Raw genomic sequence first — 20025 nt, 5'->3', positions numbered from 1 at the left:
TTTGAATTTCTATTGTATTATTTATTTGTTTCACAAAAATGCTCGGCTCGGGTTCATTCACATCATATAGAATTGGGAGTATTCGAGAATTTATCGACAAGTACACAACAGAATGTTTGGCTCATGCTTTCTACATGTGCCATGTTGATTTTTGGAATGGATTACGTTGTGGATTTTCGGTCAAACAGGTATAGAGATTACAAGTCTTTCAAAACTCTGCTGCACGGGTAGCATATAAAATAGAAAATAAAACATGAACAAATGTTACCAGTTCTAAGAAACTTAAACTGGCTTCCAGTACAAAGTTGTAGACAGTTCAATTGCTCCTAAATTTTTAATGTTTTTATTTGCTTGCTGTACACTATATGAGAGAGCTACTTCGTAATTCTACACCAGAATTATACCTTCGTTCAAAAAGCAAAGACTTACTTTTATCCAAAGAGAACAATCAAATTTTATGGCGAACGAACATTTGCATGATATTATAGTCACTCCCTCTACTTTATGAAATAATCTACCTCAGAATATTAGACAAATTATCAACATCAGTAAATTCCGGATTCTGCTTTGAAAATGCATCTTTTTGCTGCTTAAGCAATTGCTTAATCTTATCATACTCCTTCCTTTTCGTTAGCGCATATTGACATATACATTGTTATGCGCTATATAAGCATTGTAAACTATAATTATGTATTTTAGATAGAACATGTTAACACAGCAACACACGTAATTGCCGAATTATCCACGTTTGGAACCTTTGAACCAAGCCCCCTTTGGTCGCCACATCATTGCACACCACAGGCCCACTCGATTTCCCATCTCCCTGCCCCTCTGTTCCTCTACTACAGAGCATTTCCACGCAGCAGTACTTTGAACCCAACGGCTGGACCGCACACCGCCCAACGCCCAGAAATTCAACAAGGCTGTTGGCGAGAGTCAATATTATCCAATCCATCACCGACCTCATTATTAATACCGAGCATCGCAAATACGCACAGTTGCGAATTTTTCCCCGTCTGTAAATAGTGTAATAAACCGCCGCAGTAAGCGTGACAATATTCCATTCGACACGATTGATTATCAGCATAAGATGTAAACTATTATTCCTCTAAAATTCTAATTTGGTGGCCACAAGGACTGCTTATTTAATACGTATTGGAAACACTTCAGTAATATCTGTTTCTTTTACCAGGGCATCATCATTGTTTTCATGTCATAACATTTTCAATTGAATTAGATTTAGATTAGAAATTGGCAGTGTGTGTGTGTGTGTGTGTTTGTTTGTTATAGGTGTAAATGCCATAAAGATGGAGACAATGGATATTAAACTATATGAGAATACATGCATGGATTCTTGTCCAGGGATAGTTTATGAGGAAATCTGCCTCAAACAAAATGTGAACTCAGTAAAGCAGAAATATTAAACCACTTCTGTTTATAAGTTATGATTATTTTGTATTAAATTTGGACTAATCCATGTGATGTCACGGCTGTATAAGAAAACTACAGCACATCGTAATATCACAGTGGTACAAGAATAAGGAATCTATAAAGAAAATTCCCAAAGAATGTTTATTTTTGCATAATTATTCATTTGACTTGTCACTGATATAAGGATAATGCTTCTTCTATGGAAGGTAAGACAAGACAAGTGTTGTTTCATTATGGCAGAAGAATTTAACTGAAAATGCTCGTTCCGCTTGTGACATAGACCGTTACAGCCCTTTCTGCAGCGATGGAGCGGCATGGATTAATCAAGCATTTTGAAAATGCTAGAATTTTTAAAATTTGAATGCCTGATTCGATTCAATTCTCACAAGTGTCTTTTACTGATATTACTGTATCCACTGAATTCACATATACGTATAAAGATGTTTATGTTATATTCCCATACAAATGGACCATGAGACATGTAATATTATTCTATCCACAAAGCAAATTATTCACATTATGATAAAATAATGCCTATGTCATCAGCAGTGGACGAACACAGAGGTAAAGTCTTAAGCCTTCGTCCAAGAATTTGAACAGTGTTTACCCACCATGTGTTTTTAAGTGGAGGGTGGGGGGGGGGGGACGTTTGACGGACAATATTGTTTTTGATAAAGTTTAGTAAATAAAATCATTAACAACCCGCACTTTTGGGACGCTTCACTGTGAATTTTGTCATCATGTACATACACACACACACACACACACATATGTATAGATAAATAAGTGAATATATGATTATATATATATATATATATATATATATATTATTTATATATTTATATATTTATATATTTATATATTTATATATTTATATATTTATATATTTATATATTTATATATTTATATATTTATATATTTATATATTCATATATTTATATATTTATATATATACTCTCCACTGAAGGGAGGGAGAAACTGAGAACAAAAAATAAGACAAAACAAAGCAAAAAGAACCCCGATTATTTGTTTTCTCAAATTATTTTTGTGTACGAACTGACAACAAGTCCTCTTTAATAAAATGAACGCAAAATTACGTTGACAATAAAATGAACAAAATTTATGATGTAATACTGACGGTTAAAGAAAGACTATCGAGTGCTTACTGCCAAAACCATCTACAAAAAACCGCCCAAATTGTCCAAAATTGTTTTCTTCTTCGGATTTCTTTCTCTTCCTTTCTCTAAAATTGTTCATTTCACTTTAATGCCAGCTGTAATATATATTCAGCAATTACGAAACTTTCAAGTGTTAGCTGATCACGTGACTTCATAAACAAACGATTGGCAATGGGATGTCGACAGGAACCTTAAACACGACTAAAACATATAAACCACCCACAACAAAAACAACCCATACGCTTATGTTGATTGTATCACGTAGCACGCAACTTCAGACGTCCGCAAACAGAATAAGCGGCGCGCTAAGAATTCCATATGATTCAATCACAGATTGTCAGCAGAAACATCTACGTCACTTAAACAAAATATTTCAAGGAACATAAGTGGATTCAACGTCAAGCCTCATCCCGGATATCAAATATTTCCCATTGTGCTTTTTCTTGTGCATACATTCTGTTTGGGTGGGGTAGGGAATTTATTGCTGTATTTTCTCTACTGCATTACGCCATTGAAAAAAAGAAGAAGTTATTAACCAGTGTCAGTTAATTGACAGGACATTATGTGCTTTTTGGTCTGCAGACATGTACTGGCTTATATCGTTCTAATGATTTTCTTGAGTTTGCTTTCGTTGGTTTGTATCCTTTTGACCTATATCGGATGTAATAAGATCTACCTTTATTATATATGATCGCAATGCGAATGTGCACAATTAAGTCTATACTAAATCATCATCAAGAAAAAAAGAAAAAAAAGAACTGTTGAAGACAGTGACAAGGTGAGGACACTTTTCCCAATGACTTGATCCTCAAACTTTGCTTAGTACGGTGGCACAGGGAAAATCTTTGTCTCACGGGTTGATTGCAGAACCCTGTGAGAAGGTCCGCCCCAGGTACACACAACTGGATCCCCTGGATAACCAGCTATTGCAGCTGAATATGGGCTATCCAGCCATGTTGTTAGATGTACAATTAAAACAAATTAACACATTTGCAGAATGTCTTTGATGAAAACAAAAACATTTAAATGGATGTAACATATGTAGCATTTGAAATATTTCATTTGCTATACTGAAAGCCATTCCAAACTGTTGTCTACTTTATTGTCCACTGAACCTATTTTCATACCAGATTCTCCTTTGTATTTTCTTAAAATAATGTTGATCCAGTGGTTATTTTCTGCTTCTCCAGGAAAAAACAAACACCGTTACACTCAAACCCTACCCAATATTTGAAAAAAAAAATCAGTGCTAACGTTTACTGGACAAAGTTAGTGTATTTGTTATCAGGGTGTTCCCGGGTTCATCGGATATCAGTCAATAGTACAACAATAAGAAGGCGTTTGAAAAATAAACCGATTGCAACCATAGGATACTTCGTGTACTTAATCGAGTCAATTCTGGAAATGAAAAGTTCTCTTTGTTGATACACACCCATTTGACCGCTTAGTAGGCTATGCGTTGGTATTTCAATAATGCAATGTATGGAATGAATTATACAAGAATTTTTCGTGCCGATTAGTTAATTAAAATGACCATTTAAAAGCTTTAATGGAACCCGCGCACAAGCATTACATACGATTTTTTTTTTCTGTCGTGTAAATGACAATATACAAGTAGATAAAGGCACAATCAAAGATTTCTTAGAGTACCATCAACTCACTGGTATTTTCTAGAATATTTGAATAATGTATTCATATCCGAAGCATGCCGTGAATTTTGAGAGATGTCACTAATAAAGTATACTAAAAATCTAGCAAAAGCATCAAAACTTATATCCTCATGTTTGTTCCTGAACCAGAGAACAGAGTTATCAATAAGCAATGATAAATGGTTTCAACGTAAATATTATATAGATGGTAATGTATGGAATGTATATATATATATATATATATTCCCACTCCAAGACAACAAAAAGGCAAGAGAATTATATGAAAAATAATAGCGGATAATGTATTCGACCTAAATCTTAGGTTCATCAAGGCCCCTTGGTATCCCTTGATTTATTTTAGAAGTACGTCGAAATATAAGAACCAAGGTTTATTTCTGCGCGCAAGTGTTGGATATGATTTTATCTGCCCAGGTTTTAATCTAACGGATTCTTGCATCTCAAGGAGTACGAACTTGAACAAAATAATTGAACTTTATTAGACATTCATTTTCAAAGCAGTTCCTTTTGGAGTGTTTTTGAATTATGAATAAAATCTCTTCCTTCTAACTCTCGATATAAAGAGTATGCTTATGAAAATAGAAATAAGCTATAGGCTTGTACATATATATATGTATATATATATATATATATATATATATATATATATATATATATATATATACATATATATATATATATACATATATATATATATATATATACATATATATATATATATATACATATATATATATATATATATATATATACATATATATATATAAATATACATATTCATTGAATATGAGGAGTTTCATTGCAAAATGGGCTAAGCGCCGTTTTTTAGATAGCTTAAAGTCAGTCATCAGATAAAGCAAAATAGCACCTTTTCAGTGATTCCTCACTTGTAATATAACAAGGACTTATATGATTAAAAATTATAACGGATTTTCTTTTTGTCATCTTTGTTTGTAGCAGTTTTAATGGCAGATTGTATCTCAACAAGAATAGAATGTGTAGAAACGTAACACACACACACACACACACACACACACACACTAACATGATATATTCTTAGTTAATTTGGGTACAAATTAATACATTTCAAATGTATGTTTTTTATAAAACTAAGCATGCAGTGCGATCAAACTTTGTCTGGAAAATCTGCACTACAGGATGTGTGAGATGCATTTCATTCCTTGTTGACAAAATCAAGCTTAAAGCAAATTTGCCCTTGTACGATTTGCTGAAAAGAGGGGAGGGTCAACATGCTACTCCTCGAAATGCTGTCCCGAATCTAGTTCACGCCCGTAATTCGGCAGCGTGACGAAAGCACACCAACGACGCTTGAACAAGACAGTTGTGACTATCGAGGCCTTGCCGAAGCATAATACCTTTCACATTGGCGTTTTCGTAAAATGTTGTAAAATAGTATCACGGTGAGAAAATAGTGTTTTACCTCATAATCTAAGTTACGCCTTCACTAGTGAGCGAAGACGTTATCATTCAAGGAGAGAAAATATCAGTCGATTATATAACTACACCTGGAGTCTTTCCATTGCTTTCAATGAGATTATTCCATCACACCAGTGTCTGCAAAGCAAGATGACGAACAACCGGATGTCTTCAGTTCTGATTGTAATCTGGGCCTTGATTGAACTGTGCGCTGCTCGTAAGTGCTTACTATTTGAACGATTTTTTTACATTTATATTTCATTTTTTTTTTTGTGCACAACACTTAAAATTGAGTCCATTTTCTCTTGATACTTTTTGAATACGTAAAAGCAAGCTGGTACTCGTTTGGATGTGCGTCATAATCGACGACATACATTGGGCATATATCGTGAAATAGAATTAAGTGTTCTGATTCTAAAGTCCTGAAACTCCCTCTGCACCGAAAAATCAGCTACACTATAATTATGCAAAATGCAGATACTTGATTCCGGTAAAAAATGTAGTTTTTACCTATTTTCTGCCGTCAGTATTGCAGAATTACGAATATTCTCCGTGATGCTACTATTTTCTCAGTACATGTACTACCATTACTGACGTATAACCACTTAGAACTGCTTTTCTTTCAATCTATGAATTTTCTGTCTGGAGCTGCGTCAAGCCTTCATGTTCTTTTAGTTACCTAACAATATAAATCTTCACTTCATGCTGTATTTGTGTTCATTGCAAGTTTTGTTCTTGTTTTTGTTGGAAGTGTTTTACTTGGCTACTTTCTTCCACAGAGAATAATTCCATTTTTACTGTTTGCAAGACAAGAAGAAGGCGTATGAACCACTTTGATCCATAGGACAACAAACGGCATGATTTTTGTAATACTATTGATAATCAGATTGGCGTACGCAATTGCATTCATTAACTGTTAATTAAAACAGTGTTGCAGAATCTGTATCAAACTTACTCCACTCCTACACAGTCAAGTCCGTGCCTTCGAAATGATAATGGTTATTATATCAATTTCAGATATGGTAAAACAGGTTCAAATGAACGGAAATGTTTATAAGATTGAAAACCTCTAGATCCTCTCGAAAGAATTTACATTTCTAATACTAACTCAGTATATGATATCCAAAAAATAAACAACAGTTTTGCACTTTGTTTACCCCATCGGACTCGTATCAGACAAAACAGAGCAAAGCGGAAGGCCTGGATTATGATTTTATGGACAATTCTACTTTCGACCCAGGGTATGAATTAGTGGGTGACTTATACTGAAGTCTAATGGTATATAGGAAGAACTGGAAGTACAGTATCTATGATTATGTTACCTGGAGCACTTGTGGAGAATCAAGACCTAGACTTAGTACCACTCATCATCAATGTCATCATCATAATTTGTTGTTGTTAATGGTACTAGTGTATTACAATCTCTACTCACGCCATCGCTATTTTAGGAGAAATCTAAACACCATCGATTACACGATTGTCTTTTAACATAATGCTAGAAGTATCTACCGGCTGAGACAGAAAGCTATTCCATCCACAATATCGAGTTCTCAAGTGTCAAAGTGTGTCATTCCTTACGTTTGAATTCGAACTTGCATTTTGAAATATAAATAATTCATCTTGCACGTCATATCCGATGATGAGTAATAGACTCGCATCTCATATTTACCACTTATCGACCCTTTTTAAATGCTAAAATAATTCGCAAAAACATATTACAAACCACCATAAAGACATTCTAAGGCATGACAGGTAAATCCTGAAGTATTGTACGTATATGATAAGATTGAATGTATTAGTGATTTGGGGAAAGTAATTCAGTTTTTTTTTCTTGAATTGTTTTGATGTTTCATCCAATAAGAGTGTCAACGGCCCGACGGTTTAGATGCAAACATCCAGCTGAGCCCAGACCTGATGACCTACTCGGCAGGATCATTCATCACTGTGGCATGTATGGATGGCTCTACAATGACAGATGGTGCAACTTTCACTCTGTGTCAATCCAACGCCTTCTCATTTTCGCTAACCGACGTCGTCTGCAGCTGTAAGTTTGGAAATGTAGGGCTACAACTTATTAGAAAGCGTGGAAGCAGCTTACCACCCTGGTATCTGTTGGTTTTAGAAGGGAAGATGTAATGTTTCTCCATTAACGATGTAAGGCATTGTACCAGTTACAGATTATTGACTGTGAGATATTTGAAATTGGATTAAACATTCACGCATGTTCTTATGACATTTAAGTTTGGTTCAAATTCTATTTACCCCTTGAAGTATGTGTTGTGCATTATAACAAACCCAGTGTCTCTGAAAGGTTGTGCATCTCCGTATAGGGTTTATGCCTTATAGGGTTTCGAGCATTTCCGTATACTTACAGTATTTTGTAAACATCTCCTTTACTATGTATTATGTATTACGATTAATGTATTCTACTTATTAAACTACTTATAAAACTTATTAAGAATATTTGTATGATTCTGTTGGAAATGGAAAAATGAATGAATGAATGAATGAATGCTTCGCACTCCCAGTATGGAACAAGATGACCAGTGTAATTTTAAATGCTACTCGAGATAGTGGATAGCAGCGAGAAACAATGTTATGGCACAGTGAAATCTATTTTCTCCATTGGATGATTCAAATATTATACATCGATCGACAGCGCATTCAATCAATCAATCAATCAATCAATCAATCAATCAATCAATCAATCATCAATCAATCAATCAATCAATCAATCAAGTAATGAATGAATGAATGAATGAATGAATGAATGAATGAATCAACCAACCAATGAATTAATCATTCATTCATTCACTTTATCTTGTTTTAACGTGGCAATAAAAGAAAAAAAATCTTGCTCAACCAGTGGCTGTCATTCTGCCAGTCCGTGCATACATTGTATAATCAGAAATACGTATACAACTAATTCAAGAGTGCAACTGTACCAGATAACAAATCAAACCGAGAAAATGACATGAACGGAACATGAAGAAAAAAATTCAGGCGCAGACAAAAAACTGACTTCAAACAAAACTAAAATTGTTGTCATGACATAACGTGTTAAATCTTAATACCCGGGATTGTCCCTTGTGTGTGATAGATATTGGCAATGATACGTAATAATTATACAAGTAGAACCTATCACTGTTTTAACTTGGATATTGATCTCATCTGTATTTTCATCGTAGTCTTTGCTAACTGTTATCCGTAATTTAAACTTCTGTGCTTGAAATCGGTTCAGAACGTATATACACTGTAACTTGGAAATCAACGAAGGATTGTCTAAAAAAGAATGATTGTTTAAATGGAAATAACTGACAACTGGTTTCAAAAGACAAAGTAACTTCCTGAGTGCGGAAGATTGCTATGGCGTTCATAGAATTCTGCAGAATATCATGAGCGAAAACAGTATGAGAAAACATATACATGACAATTTATTGTATGACCCAAATCAATATACACGTGCATGAAGTTGAACCATTCGTGTAATCCGTGTGCTGCTGTGTGGATATAGAGCAAATAGTATGAGTATGATATGATATGCCATGATGTTGGTTTTATACCGGAGTCGAAAAAAAAATCATATATGGGACCCCAACCCCCCTGGAAAAAATACCATTATCATTGCAGGAGACGTACAATGTATCATGACATGTCACAACAGTCATGTAAAGCATGGATGCAGTCCATTGCTTTTATGTTTTTTATACAGTATATTTTTCACTTTCTGCGAGCAACAATGTTAACGAATGTAATAATTTTGTCTTTTAGTGGACTGTGAGGATCCAGCAGCGAATCAGCAGTCGTTAAATAAAACAGGCGAAATATTCCAACACGGGGACACTGCTAACTACACCTGCGCGGAGAATTACAACACCTTACATGGTCCTGAAACTACGACATGTAACAATGGAGAATGGTCTCCACTTCCAAGTGATTCTTCGTGTCGCGGTAAGTGAAGGGTGAAAAAAAATAATTTGAGTAAGTAGATTGATTTGTACAAGCTAAATCTGTCTTTGAATGGGCACCTAAAGAACTTGATCCTAAATGCAGTTTGTGCCTTGACATTAAAAATGCATTAAAAATAAGTGTAGGCGATTGTGGGCAGTTCAAGTTAAATGACAATGACAATTTTGACAAACTTAAACATGAACGCAACTACATTGTAAATGTGATGCTTATGAGATTTTTTTTTTGCACAGTCTTGCTGCACATTCCGTCCTAATTATTTCGGTGTTAAGTATTTGTAATTACAGTTAGCATCTATCGCAAAACACTTGAGTGGTTCACAATATACAAGATTCGCTTTTTAGTGGACCTCTCAGTTCTCTCCCCCAAACACAACTTAGTATTTTGACGATGTATATATATATATATATATATATATATATATATATATATATATTCGTTTCGCACATTATAATGTTTATGTGCTTATGATATAATTCCTAATTGTTTTGTGTTATGTTTTGTTGTTAAAAAACTGAGAGTGAAAATAAATTGAATTGAATTGAATAATTATTTACTTCTGACAGCACCATGTGAAGCACCCTCTGCTGCCAGCCCACGAGGCTTGTATGAAAATGGAGAGAGCCGAACCTTTTCGTGTGATACGTCACCCAGCGATGTGGCTACACTGACCTGTAATGATGGAAACTGGGATGGGACAGATCTAACATGTTCAGGTACAATTTGATTTGATTTGTATTGCATAACTTTTCTCTCCTGCCCTTTGACACAGCGACCTATCCTAATGTAAAAGGAATTATTGAATTATTAGGAACGTCACGAGAGCTTTAAGAAAACATTATTTTAAACAGCTGGAGGCACTGCATGAAATGAATTTAACAATAAGGCAATACACATAATTGTCGAAAATGCATGTGCAGTGCAACGATTTTCCACCCAGTTGTTGCTGCTGTGTCAGTGGTTTAAAGACAGCGTATCTTAGAAATCATAAAAGGAATATAACGTAGGCAAATTATGATTTTCCATTTTCTTGCCTATTGCGACGTTTCGCATGCTAAGGATGCGCCTTACCCACCAGCTTAGATGCAAACATCCAGTTGACACCAGACCGGACGACCTACTTGGATGGATCCTTCATCACTGTGGCGTGTATGGATGGCTCTACAATGACAGCGGGTGCAACTTTCACTATATGCCAATCCGACTCATTTTCATTTCCGCTGACCGACGTCGTCTGCAGCCGTAAGTTTTGCACGACACATTTGATTAGAAAATATGGACGCAGCCAGTTACCCTCTTTTTCTTACATTAAAGAAGCGTTATCTACACAGAGAAATAGTGGCAAATACTTGATTTTGAAATGTCTAGAATTGTTCCTTAATAGTCGATCTCCCCATTGTTGATGTTTTTTTTTTGTTTTTTTTGTTTTTTTTTTTTTTTTACCAGAGAGCAAGAGGAAGGAGACGACAATATGTAATGAATGGTTAACATTGTAAATGCCCTGATATCAACTGGTTGGAAATAAAAAAGTTTCCAAAAAGTGTATTTTTGTAGTAAATAAAAAAGAAAAATGTAATAAAAATATCGAAATAAAAATCAAGGCTGTTGCTCTCAATTTACAGCACAGAAAAGAAAGAAAAGAAAGCGTGTAGATACATAAAAAAGATAAAGAAAAGAAAGCATGAAACACGAGAAATATACTATTTCCTTTCTGTTCGCGTTGCCATAAAACTTGTATAATTCGTATTCTATTAGCACTGTAGCATTTGCGGAAACCTGCAGTCCAACGACTAGAGCTAAGCTTTTATGAATTCTATTATTTCACATCCATTCTTTCTTGTCCTTTCTAAAGCATGAACATTCTATTGATTTGAGGGCAAGCATAGACACATTAAGTCAGTGTTAAGTTGAGTCATTCTTTTGCATGATATACGTTGCATTGATTTTGTCACCGTGTGAGAAATTTTTAGCACAAAAGAGACGAATCTTAGGAATTCATTTGACGAGAGCGTCTGTTGTGTGACAAAAGTACACATTGCCAGTTCTGTTGAAGAGGAGACTTCGAACATCGTTTACGTTGAAATGCTATCCAAACCAATTCTATTGCTTTTTATGTGTGCAATTCTAGCTTTTTCATCAAGAAAAACAGAAAGAAATTTATATCTATCAATGATTTTGTCTTTCAGTGGACTGTGACGATCCAGCGGCTAATCAGGAATCCCTAGAAAAATCAGGAGAAACATTCCAACACGGGGAAACTGCTACCTACACTTGCGCCGAGAATTACAATACGTTACATGGTCCTGAGACTACGACATGTAACAATGGAGAATGGTCTCCCCTTCCGAGCGAAACATCTTGCCGCGGTAAATACATCGCATAGTTTTCTTAAAAGTGTCAAGTTAATAAAACATTATGATGACTCATGCTAAATAATAATAATAATAATAACAACAACAACAACAATAACAACAACAACAACAACAACACATCACACACATACACAATTTCGTTTGTTGACTCGAACTGTGGTTCCGAATGACATTGTATCTTCTGAGACCGTGGTGAAATAAACCAATCATTTCAAGATCAAATATTTAGGTTACACCGCGGTTGCTACATTGCTCACAACAGCATCTCGTTATCAGGTTGTGAGTGTCTTGGTAAAAAAAAAAAAAAATGAGTTGGTCTACTTTGCCCGAGATTTCGCTGCAAATAACATCTCTAATACATGAAAGAAATCACAGTAGCGGGTACACTGTATTGCGCAGATTACTGAAACGGAATAATATGTATTGGCATAATTTCTTTAAAGATCATTACAAATAATTGCTTTAGGACAAGTTAGGTAGAAGCATGTTTAATCATGAATTCCCCCATGATATATTTGGCAGTGAAATAACAAAAAAACAACTCTCCATAATCTATTTGGTGATTTCGATTGAAAAAATTAAAAGTATTGAAATTGAAATTGAAAAGGTGGCAAGGTCAATAATCTTACATGAAAGACTGTTTTTGTAAAGCACCATATGGTTTCTGCAAGGGAAAAAAAGGGCAAACCCATTACATTATTTCAGCTTAATTGGATTCAATTAGATTTACTTGTATTTTCATTTTTTTATTGGCGGAATATAATCTGGGGCCCGTTTCATAAAACTTTCATCAGTGACAACTGCCACATTTCTATGACAAATTTGCTCTCAGCCAATCAGATGCAAGCATTTCAGTAGCTTGTCACATCTATGACAACTTGTCACTGATGACAAGTTTTATGAAACAGGCCCCCGATTTTATGTAAATATATATTATATATGATTATATATATATATATATATATATATATATATATATCACTCTTTTTCTTGGTATATCTCTCACAAAAGCCCCATGCTATTCACCTCCTGCGTCTCAGCCGGAAGGTGACTACGAGAACGGAGTGAGTCAAACATTCACCTGTGATAACTCACTAGACCAGGCCTCTCTGGAATGCAACGACGGGAGCTGGTCCGACCCGTCCTTCACGTGCCCAGGTAAGACTACAGAAGAGTTACCTATGCAATATCACAATATTTTATTTGTCCGGTTTTGTTTTGTTTTGTTTTCTGCTTCACACAGCGGCGTAACAAATACAAACCAAAAATATGCTAAATGTATGACTATTGACGGAAAGAATAATCGTTAAACAATAAAAATTATCCTAATATTAATGATAATGATTACAATGAAGCAAGTGCTAACAATAGAAAGTGCTTTATCCACATTTGCTGGGTGTTCAATGCTAAAATATTGCGCTCAAGTTCTTTAACGTAGCAAACTAATGTACTATAGTAATTCGTTGCATTAAAATGAGAAACTATGTAATATACCATATCACTGCTGTCTAATAATGAAGTGCTTCATGAAATCTAGTTCCCTTGAGGTTTATTCTAACACAATCTACAGAATTACTTTGTAAGGCAAATGAGTCATATGTCTGATATCTATATAATATCTATGTATATAACGAATATCTACATAATCTCGTTATCATGGCTATAGTATCTTTTTATTATTTTGATCATGAATTCGTTATTTGTGTATTGTTGTACTTGAACTGCTTGCATTATCCCTTATTTATGATGCGACTTTGGCAGGTATCTTGCAGCTGCTATTTTTTATACTTTCTTTTTGTTCCCTCTATTTGACAAAAGAACCTGTTTCAACAGAAGTACCTTTTGAAACTACCAAAGTCGACATAATAGTGACAGACGAAGCTACTCAGAGAAGTCTGGCTACAGACATGACAACGTCATTAGAAGTGTCGGCGCTCTTTACCGAATTTTCAACAGATTCTTTCTACAGTACAGACAGAAAAACAACTGCGGTATCTGCGACATCTTCCATCGAGCCAAGTGAGGCTGTCACCGATGGCGAAACAATAAGAATGACAGAATCCAACAGAATAACAGTGATCACCAAGACAGAGCGTGTCAGCGATCCAGACACAAGCACTCTGGCAGAAATAGCTACCGAGACTGGCACGCAGACAACGGAAAGAGATTCTACAGACACCAACACAGACACGGTGTTAAGCACCGGCACAGGATACGGCACGGATGAATCAACAGACGTGGTGGAAACAGAAGCAGATACCGTTACCGCAACGACACACGAGCTACGCACAGACAGTGCAGACTTTACGGAAACTGTGACAAGCGTTGTTACCCGTTTCAGCACAGATATCACAGATGAGGATATAACAGAAACCATTGCAGTGACAAACGTTTACACAGAAGGGGATACAAACGCAACGCAAACCGAAATGCTTGCAACGAAAAGCGCAACGACTGATTACGCGGAGGTGACATTTACAACCACAGTCGACGCTTTCACGACTGAAAGAACATTGTTGTCAACACAGACAGTGACAGTTTCATCGGCAGACCCAAGTACTGGAGTGACGGAGAACGAAGTGACAGATGTCTTCACGGAAAGGCAAACGACGTCCCTTCTCGACGTCAGTGCGTCTCAGACAACGTTAACGGACGTGGAGACGGAATCCGCGACATCTATCTACACGGACCAAGGCACAGACCGTGACGCGACGACGGAGACAGAGGGCTACACAGATGAGATGACGTTGGGCGTGACAGCAACCGACGTAGTTGTGACTGACGACAACGTAAATACAATCACGGAACGGGGTGGCACGGATGGAATTTCAGAAGCGTACACGGAAACAAGGGCATACACGGAAAGGGAAACGGCGTTCACCCCAACGGATTCTTCGAGTACAGAAAACACGGACTCACTCACCGAACCCGTTGCCACTTATACTGCATCTATGACAACAATGATTTATGCCACGACGAATGAACTGACTGAACGCCCCACGATGGAGACAGCGAACACTGCTGTTTACACACAGACAGAAAATCAGCAAGAAACGGAGCCAATTGAACCAACTGCCAGTAGGACTGCCACATCTATGCAAACCGAAATCCAAACAACAGTCTACACTAACTCTGATACAGAGACGTCCACTGATGCTGCAGTGACGCAAACGCAAACCGAGTTGGACCCGGCTTCTACATCCGGCGTGACTGGGATTACAACAGACACCATTACGTCCGGAGAAAGAACAGACATTACAACTTCGAGTAGAACGATAAGAATCACAACAGAGGTTGACGAAATTACAGACAAGAGAACTACAGAAGCCCCGGAGCCAACTGTGCCGGAAGGTAATAATATTTGACAGAGTCGAATCAAGATGCAATCATTATTATGTAGAATATACCAATATATTTCCAAGACTTACAAAATGACCAAATGCATCCACGAATGAAATGACAAGGGTTGATGTATCCACATCGACAAAATGTTCTCAAATGCTGGCAAATCAAGATATCACATCGCAGCAATACTGACTAAAAAGAATTTCTTTACAAATAAATTTGATATCAATCCGTGCCATATATGACCCTTGACTGTCAACCTATAGATGAAAACATAATCTGTCACACACATTTGGTGAATCATTTTCATTCTTTTAATGGTTTGCAATATTATGTGTACATCCTTAAACGGTGTCCCTCTCTCTTCACATATTTTTGTTTTTGTTGTTGTTGTTTTTTTGCGTCAGAACCATGCGGAACAGGTAGCTGCACCGATGGGCAGTATTGTGCAGAATCGTCAAATGGGCCTGTGTGTGTATGCCAACCGGACAAAGAGCTCGTGGATGACGTTTGTAGAGGTAATGATATATTATGTTCATTCCATCAGCTTAAAAACACATCAAAATTGAATGCATGAATTTTCTAACAAATGTATTGAATATCATCAGTGCCATACCATCACCACCTGTTGCACTGGTAAATGGCAATAATGTGTTCAGTCTGTCAGACTGACGTGTTTCTTAGGATATTCTCGATTAATCAGTCTTTTATTACAAACAGCAAATCATGCTCACTCATCATGTTCACTCATCATGTTGCTGAAGCAAGGAAATGCCACAAGGCAGTTACAAAAACAATGGCAATGATAATGATAGAGTTATTATTGATAATGACATTGTCAATACAAAGAATCATGCTAATGATACAGTGTACTGAAAATTAGAATAAAAACGGTGATGATAATGAATATTAACACGATGATTACAGAGATGATAATGATAACATTATTACGTGATAGTGATAACAAATAAATACTAATGATATTGATGATTATGATGACAGAAATACCCAAAAAAATAACAATGATGAATTAGCAACCACAATAATCAATAATCCCGATTTTAACTCAAGGTACGACTGTGGTAGTGTGAACTCTGCTCTTTGAATGGGAGGGCTCCTCTCATAATCAGTTTCCCTCATAATCAGCTATCCGAGTTAGATAGGCATATGATACATACAAATCTTGGCGATCTAAACATTTTGTATAGAACAGCTTGTCAGACGATGTACACTCCTTGGCAGGATATGAATCTTGAATCTCCTGAGTGAGAGTCCAGACCCTTTACCGGCTAACATCAGCTTGCTCCCCTACGCCCATCAATCACATAAGGCATACGTAGAATCGACATACACGATTGAAAACTGTCCACCATTTCCTTCTTCTTTCGCAGCTTCGTTTCTTTGCAGACCTCTTCATTTGAAATGTGCATTCATTTTTTTCTTTAAAGCTGCATTTCACCTTATTCGTATCCATCTCATCATCAATACATTTCACTTTTTTTGTGTCATCACTAAATTACCAACAATCTTTAAGTCTACGAATTATCATATTGAATTCCCTTCATTGGGTATTGAAATCCAGAACGAGAGCTGACAACTGGTAACTTACTTTTTCCTCTCTGCGAGCGGTAAATATATTGGTCAGGCAATATCGAAACAGGGAAATATAGTTCTAACACATAGATGACGGTAAAATTGATATTCTTTATAAATTATGTAGTCAATAACTTCCTTTGCTTGTTATCATTTAACTTATACAGTATAAGGTAGCATGAATATGATGGAAAAAGAGGAAGCAAAATTTTCTTCCACTTCATTCTTTGATGGTATTGAACGTGTGTAATTAAGTTCGGTAACATTTGACATCTCTACAGACGAATGCAGCAACGCATGCGACTTCGAGACAGAGCTCTGCGAAGAGAATGCCGAAGGAGGTTACAGCTGTTCCTGTCGACCCGGAAGTACTCGGGACACCGTAACTGGTCAATGCATAAGTGAGTCGGTCACGTGGAGGGTAATGTAATAGATTTAAAGGGATCGTATAGTTTTGGTTGATACATAACTTCAGGTTTTTTTTTTCGGTGAGATAATAAGAAACCTCTTATGAAAATGATATTATTGTTTCCATTTTTTTCTGCTCCTGAATCGTGAATGCCGGTTTCATTTAAAAAAAAAAACATGAGATATGTTGTGAGCAGAGGAGTAATTCACTTACTATATGTGTAATAAAGGTGAACAAATAGGGGATATACATCCGATGACATGGCTTTCCGGCACTTTTAATTTTAGCCTTTTTTATCGCGCTTTATTCTCTCACTAACCAAAACTAACCATGCTTACGATGCCATACACGTCATACAGGTGAAGATGATCACTACCCTCATGCAAATGAACATTAACCAGTCCATTGTCTTTAAAGCATTAATAAATGTCATGACAGAAGATGTTAAAGAAGAAACCCATTTGGCACTCGAAAATGATATATGTTGTATGTATCTGGAGATGAAATATCTTCACCGAAACTGCGTAAGGGTTTATTTCGATGATTAATTAATGGTCCGCATTGCAGTATATTTCTATCAGGCATGTTAGAAACAGCAGTATCCCCGTCATACATACCAGAACTAATACACAGTACCTCTGATTCTTCTACAGCTGCAGTTACATTCGCAGTGTCCATAGTTATTGTGGAGATTGACGGTGAGAATGCAGATTTCGCAGACGCTTATAATGATCCGAATTCAACCCAGTATCAGGAGCTTGCCACAGCAGTAAGAAATGCTGTGAGTATAATGAAATTATGATGTATTTCTTTCCATATATATATATATATATATATATATATATATGTATATGTGTGTGTGTGTGTGTGTGATATCAGAGAGGAAATAAAAAAAAAAAGTTGGTCTCCGCCGGGAATCGAACCCGGGTCTTTGGCACGCCAAAGCTTTTGAACGCCAACGCCTTATATATAATATATATATATATATATATATATATATATATATATATATATACAACGCTTGTATATTATATATTATCATTACTATATTGTAAAACCTACACACCCGACGCTGTGACGATGGCAATGAATAAAGAAAAACAGGAGAACTACCATCGAAGGCAATAACACTTGCACGTGTCTATCTCTTCTGCGATATCGTAGACATATATGGAATTGAAGAACAATGCTGATATTTGTGATATTGTAAGGTTATAAATTAAAAAAAAAGTTTAATCTCTTGAATTATGTTCTTTACGTAACGATGGAGTGTTTACTAAGGTATGTACAGCAGGGAGATATTGCTTTCATATTTGTACTGTCTTCTCGAGACTATGAACAAATCAGTCGGTGAAAAAGAAATATGATTATTGTCTCACTTACGTTTTTGTTTTGTGTTGATTTAATGAAGGGGGGGGGGTCAAAATCGTCATCTACCCATAGTTCAATGTATGATATTTCCTATAGGTCATCACCAATGTAAATAGCATAAAATTTCCATAGAATCTTCAAAAATGTTTTTTTTTCTTCGCTTATATATATATATATATATATATATATATATATATATATAACATGCAACTTAATAGAAGTAACTGTTGCAATAGACAGGGACAAAACTTTCCAGAGCAATCTCATGATATGGCCACGTTCCCGTGTTTCAAGCTTACAATATTACTCTCAAACATTATCTACATTTTCTTTTCAGCTCGCCGCGCTCTTCTCCGGACAGCTCGGAGAAGATGACTTTCAATCTGTAAACGTCATCAACTTCATTGAGGGAAGCGTTGTGGTTAACGTGGAATTGGATTTCTCTGGCTCTTTTGCCGGTAACGCCACGGCACTCCAGACTCTCATCTTCGAACAGCTGATGCAGAACGCGGGTTTCGCCAACGACACATCAAGCGAGACGCCAATTTCGCTCAGAATACGCTCTGACGACATTAGTGACGTAATAGTTCAAGGTATCAGTATCTTTCCGTTGTTTTCAAACGTGAGAAATATGCGAGGAATAATAGGTCCTTTTCTGTTTTTGTATTTTCAGCAGATGCTTTTTTTTTATTGTGATTTCGAATTGTATCGATGTTTACACATGCTGTATTGTATGACCAAAATTGGATCAGACGTCTTTCATTTCTGTTGTCATCATGGATTGTTGATTTTGTAATGTATATTTTGCGATGCGAACTTTGAAAATGAAAATGCTCTTGTTCTTCTGATCAACAGGATCCAGAATAAGAATTAATATATAGTTACGAATATGATATAAGGTATCATGCAAAGTGAGAAAATATTCTACTGACCTGTTCGGAGAATATGCACGTAAGTAAGTATACTTGCGGCAAATTTTAGTTCTCTCTCTCGCTGTCTCTTATATTTTGTAACGCTACAGCTGTCGATGAATGCGCAAACGCACTGAATGACTGCTCGCCTGATGCGAACTGTACGGACACGGACGTTGCGGGCGGTTTCACCTGCACCTGCCACGACGGTTTTACGGATTACTTTCCAGACACCCTCCCAGGTCGCGTGTGTGGAGAATGTGAGTTTGTACTAATCACTTTAATGTGATCAACTACTGGATATTACTGGCACAGTGGTAGTGTCTACGAAGTGAAACATAC

At 36.2% G+C, this 20025-nt stretch overlaps 1 protein-coding gene across 1 annotated transcript; it reads left to right on the top strand.

Moving 5' to 3' along the window:
* Positions 1–5863: 5863 nt before the first annotated feature.
* On the top strand, positions 5864–17422 carry LOC140238771 (uncharacterized). Its single transcript, XM_072318670.1, has 10 exons — positions 5864–5930; positions 7575–7757; positions 9485–9664; positions 10249–10398; positions 10742–10924; positions 11869–12048; positions 13066–13212; positions 13873–15405; positions 15807–15917; positions 17274–17422. The coding sequence occupies exons 1-10, from the start codon at positions 5864–5866 to the stop codon at positions 17420–17422; spliced, it is 2883 nt and encodes a 960-aa protein (XP_072174771.1).
* The last annotated feature ends 2603 nt before the right edge of the window (positions 17423–20025 follow it).

This window comes from Diadema setosum, chromosome 15, assembly GCF_964275005.1.
Source record: "Diadema setosum chromosome 15, eeDiaSeto1, whole genome shotgun sequence".
NCBI lineage: Eukaryota > Metazoa > Echinodermata > Echinoidea > Diadematoida > Diadematidae > Diadema > Diadema setosum.
The sequence above is the reverse complement of the archived record's forward strand: the minus strand, read 5'-3'. Positions and strand labels throughout refer to the sequence as shown.

Excerpts from the sequence above, each read along its gene's own strand:
- LOC140238771 (XM_072318670.1), top strand. The coding sequence starts at position 5,864 with ATGACGAACAACCGGATGTCTTCAGTTCTGATTGTAATCTGGGCCTTG. Across the intron at positions 10,925-11,868 it reads GACCGACGTCGTCTGCAGCC|TGGACTGTGACGATCCAGCG; the intron begins GTAAGTTTTGCA and ends TTTGTCTTTCAG. Across the intron at positions 12,049-13,065 it reads GAGCGAAACATCTTGCCGCG|CCCCATGCTATTCACCTCCT; the intron begins GTAAATACATCG and ends CTCTCACAAAAG.